The sequence below is a fragment of the Fundulus heteroclitus genome, unplaced genomic scaffold, assembly GCF_011125445.2.
Source record: "Fundulus heteroclitus isolate FHET01 unplaced genomic scaffold, MU-UCD_Fhet_4.1 scaffold_216, whole genome shotgun sequence".
In the NCBI taxonomy this organism is placed as follows: Eukaryota; Metazoa; Chordata; class Actinopteri; order Cyprinodontiformes; family Fundulidae; genus Fundulus; species Fundulus heteroclitus.
The window spans coordinates 94,568-99,462 of NW_023396628.1; the positions used below are offsets into that span (position 1 = coordinate 94,568).

Here is a 4,895-nt window from a genome sequence, read left to right on the forward strand (position 1 = left end):
GAAATACATGCCAAATGTTTTAACTCCATTCCATGCATTTGGAATCAGATCTGCAGTGAACCAGGATTCACTGAAGTATTCTGATAATGAACAACCACTTTGTTTTGTCTTTTTTTTAATGTAAATAGTTCCTTAGCTTAGTTTTTTATCTTCATTTTGCTTAGTAGTTTAGTTAAGTTTCACTAGCCTAGTAGAGAGGATTTACTAATCGAAATATTGTGTTAATTCAGATAAACAGCATGACATAGTGATGTACTCTGGATGTTCATTTTATTTCGGTTATTAAATTCTTGAACTTGAAAAGAAGTTGTCACTCCTTTATTCTATGTGTGTGCAGGTTTTTCTGTTAAAAGATCGCTACTGCTCGAATTCATCCCTTTCAACCATTGTCTTGATATCAGCTTAAGAGCTGATCATCGCCAGACAATACTTAACAGACAGAGAGTTATTTATGAAACATTAAAAAACTTTAAACCAGGGCCGGCCCGAGGCACTAGCGAACTAAGCAGCCGCTTAGGGCCCCCTGGTGGCCAGGGGGCCCCAAGCAGGGGGGCCCCAAAAACGATTGACCAGGCCCTGGTCAATCTTTTTTTTTTATTTTTTTTTTTTACAATTAAATAACTTAAACAAGTGATATAAATGAATAAATGAATGAATATCAATTTATAAATGAACATTTCAAGAAAAAAAATTCTGATTCAACTGCTCATGTGCATTCACTTCACGACGGCAGCCGTGATGGCGCTGGCGGCTCGCGGCTCGCGGTACGCGCGCGTGCATTGACAATTCACGCTGGCGCGCACGTCACGTTAATAGGAAAGTCTAAGCCATGTCACAAAAAAGGATGTATCCCTCTGGTGCAGAAAAAAGAAAAAAGAAAAGGAAAGAGGAAGAGAAAAAAAGAGCAAGATAAAGGTATGTTTGCATGATTATTTACGGACCGATATATTTTGTGCAGCAGCAGCCAGCAGCACAAATTGCGCTCACGTCACTGAAGGTAACAGCTAGCTCGTCGTCATAACTCATGTCGTGATATTTATCAGCCATCCATCACCAGAGCGAAATCCCCACCATTAACAGTGAAATATTATCCGTTATTAATATACATTTATCTAGGTAGGTGTGTATTTCATGTATTGGTACATATCGGCGAGGGAGACTATGTTTCTCGGCTGGTCTGGCCTGGGAACGCCTGCTTGGGATTCCCCCGGAGGAGAGGGACGTCTGGGCCTCACTATTGAAGCTCCTACTCCCGCGACCCGACCTCGTATAGGCGGAAGATAATGGATGGATAGATATCGGTTTAAGTTGGAGAAAACACAGATGCCAGCTTAGCTAGCATTGCTGTTTGTGTTGAAGTGAATCTACTACCTTCATAGACAAAACACGTGCAGAGAGCCTCTCTGCTCTAAGATCTTTGGTGGGAGATGGTATTTATCTTTATTAGAAAATACACCAAAAATGAAAATAGACTGCAGTTTTATTAATATGGTGGTGAGTGATGACGCAGTGCTTTCCTCGTATTTAGGCTGCAGTAGATCACCATGTTAAGTTTTCCCCATATGGCAATTATTCCTCATTTGCCAATAAATATGAATTGTTAGGTGTGGAGTTTCTTGTGGTGCAAGATGGGAAAATAAACTCATTCTACTCAATAAACTATGCATTATTCAATGCTATTTTTTCCAGGAACACTGTTGAAGTACTTTGGAGAACAACCAACTTTACCTTCCCCTAATGTTTCAACTAGTGTCAGTGCCTCCACAGCTGATGATGCAGCAGGTGAGGGTTTTCTTGATGGCAAATGGTTACATAGCCTGTTAATATGACATGAAACATTTAGCTTTTTATTTATTTATTTATTTTTTGTTTGTTTGTTTTATCATTGCAGGTTCATCCGCTGCACAAGCGATTAAAAGCGAGGAGCAGTTACAAGCACCTACATTCACCGATGCGTTGATTTCAAAATCAGCCTGCATGACAGGTCTGTTAATCTAAAAGTTTTTGTTTTGTGTTGGCTTTACAATAAAATTTTCTGCTATGTTATTTTATTCTTTTTTATTAAATCTAATGTCCCTACAGGTCCTTCTACATCTGCACCCACTGCTATAGATTTACCATCCCCTGCCTCAACAAGCTCCAGCTATCAAGATAGATCAACAGCTCCTCCAATTGACCCAGTTGAATGGTCAGCATTCCTCTCAGACTTAGAAAGAACTGAACTGGTAAGAAGAGGGCCAGTGCCAATCAGTGACACCTCTACATTCCCCAAGAAATCAGATGGACGAAGCTTTCACTACCACTATACATACAGACAATTAGTTAATGGGGAAAAAATCAAGCGAAGCTGGCTAATTTATTCAAAGAAAAGTTATGCAGTTTACTGCTTCTGTTGCAAATTATTCTCAAGAAAGTCCACAAAGCTGTCAACAGAGGGACTGCGTGATTGGGTAAATGTAGGTGCTTTGCTGAAACAGCATGAAAATAGTCAAGATCATTGCAATAATATGGTGAAGTGGAAAGACTTTGCCCTCCGTCTTTCTAAGCAGAAAACTATTGATGCAACAGAAATGGCCCTTTTGGATGCAGAAAGAAATCGTTGGAAAGATGTTCTCATCCGTTTGATTAGTATCATTCAATCTTTGGCAGAGAGAAATCTTGCACTCAGGGGGTCAGTTGATACTTTGCATCAGGCCAACAATGGGAACTTCCTTAAAGAGGTGGAACTGATGGCAAAATTTGACACGGTGTTAAAAGATCACATCAGACGAATTGATTGTGGAATGCAGCACAACACGTACCTGGGTAAGACTATCCAGAATGAGCTGATAGAGTGTGTCAGTGATAAAATAATTGAGGTAATGGTGGCAGAAATCAAGGACTGCAAATATTATTCAATAATTTTACACTGTACACCTGATGTTAGTCACCATGAACAAATGTCTGTTGTGGTGCGCACAGTCACTCTGGGCACAACACCAGAAATAAAAGAGCACTTTTTAGGATTTCTGATAGCTCCAGAATCCACTGGCTTGGGTTTGTCCAATCTAATCCTTAACAGGCTTGAGGAATTGAACATTATGACGAAAAAAATGACACTTCAAGAGGCTTGAAGTGTCATTTTTTAATGCTATAGTGGATTGTAGCATTCAGTCATTGGAGGATAGATTTACATCTTTAAGTGAGGTTAAAGATAACTTTGGGGTGCTGTTCAATTTTAGGGAGCTTGATCAAAAAGTCAATGTGAGCTTCTTGTGGAAAAAACTCTCTTGTGGAGAGGAGGCTGATATTGATGGTAGCGCACTGGCATTAGAGATAGAGAGTATTCCTGAACTTCCCCAAACTATGAAGACTGCCTTTGAGCTTCTCACATACCTCTCACAAAGTGACATGTGTGAGCTTTACCCAAATCTTTGGGTAGCTCTCAGGATAGCCTGCACTCTGCTTGTGACAGTTGCCTCAGCAGAGAGGAGCTTTTCCAAGCTCAAATTAATAAAATCATATTTGAGATCATCAATGGCCCAGGAAAGACTAAGTGGACTTGCAGTTATTAGTATTAATAACAAAGTTGGCCAAGCACTACCATACAATGATGTCATCAGTGACTGCATCCAGAAAAGCTAGGAAGGAATGATTTTGAGGCATTGCTGTACAATTCATTGTTGAACCCTTGCTATTCTTATGTTTGCTTTCCTTATTTAAGTATCTGTTTTTGTAACATTCTATTTTTGACTATATTATTGTTTGTTTATTTTGGTTTATTTGAAATATTGCACATTTAATGCACATTTTGCAAATAATTTATTTAATGTTTGTATTCAAAAGGTTTAATAAAAGAAAGTATTGTAAGTATTGTTTATTTATTTATTTTGTATTAATACATTACCGTAGTGTATTCATTTATAATATGCTCTATAACATTATAGTGTGACATTTGTGTCAGTAATGTGCTAGTATAGGTGATTCTGCATGGTGGGAGGGGGGCCCCCAAATCAAATTCTGCTTAGGGCCCCCAAGAGGCTCGGGCCGGCTCTGCTTTAAACAGTGTATAATTGCACAACAACGGGAAGGAAAAACCTCCAGCAGAACCACGCTCAGTGTGAACGGTCATCTGCCTCGACCGACCTGGGGCTAGAGAAGACAGAACAGAGACACAAAAGAGAGACAAAAAAAGCACAGAAGCACACATTGATCCAGGAATCTTTTCTACATTATATGCTAATAGTGGATGATCTGTCTTCCCTCAATGATGTCACAGCTAACAGAATGCCACACCAGGTGTACCTACTATGAAGAAAAAAAATTACAAGAAGGTAAAAGATGAAATAACAACAAGCAACGCAAATTGGAGAACAGTAGGACAACTCAGCAGAGTGAGAAAAATAGACCCTGATATCCTCCAGCAGCCAAAGGCTATAGCAGCATAACTTTAGTGATAGCTCAGTGTACGCTAAGCCACTCTAATTATAAGCATTGTCAAAAAGGAAGTTTTAAGCACAGTCTTAAAAGTAAAAAGGGTGTCTGCCTCAGGGACCAAAACTGGGAGTTGGTTCCACAGGAGAGGACCCTGATAGCTAAAGGATCTGCCTCCCATTCTACTTTTAGAGACTCTAGGAACCCCCAATAGACCTGCAGTCTGAGTGCGAACAGATCTATTAGCAATATACGGGGTAATCAGAGATCTGATATATAATGGAGCTTTATTTTTAGGGGTTTATATGTGAAAGGGAGAATTTTAAATTATGTTCTTGATTTAACATGAAGCTAATGAAGGGAAGCTAAAATTGGAGAAATATGGTAACTCTTGTTGATTTTCATCCGAACTCTTGCTGCAGCTTTTGGACCAGCTGAAGGCTTTGAACTGCATTTTGTGGAATTCCTGATAGTAAAGAATT

At 39.4% G+C, this 4,895-nt stretch overlaps 1 protein-coding gene across 1 annotated transcript; it reads left to right on the forward strand.

Moving 5' to 3' along the window:
- Positions 1–665: 665 nt before the first annotated feature.
- On the forward strand, positions 666–3,113 carry LOC118559081. The gene is made up of 4 exons (XM_036129771.1): positions 666–915; positions 1,690–1,782; positions 1,892–1,984; positions 2,083–3,113. Exons 3-4 carry the CDS (start codon positions 1,978–1,980, stop codon positions 3,111–3,113), a joined length of 1,038 nt encoding a protein of 345 aa, XP_035985664.1. The 5' UTR covers positions 666–915; positions 1,690–1,782; positions 1,892–1,977.
- The last annotated feature ends 1,782 nt before the right edge of the window (positions 3,114–4,895 follow it).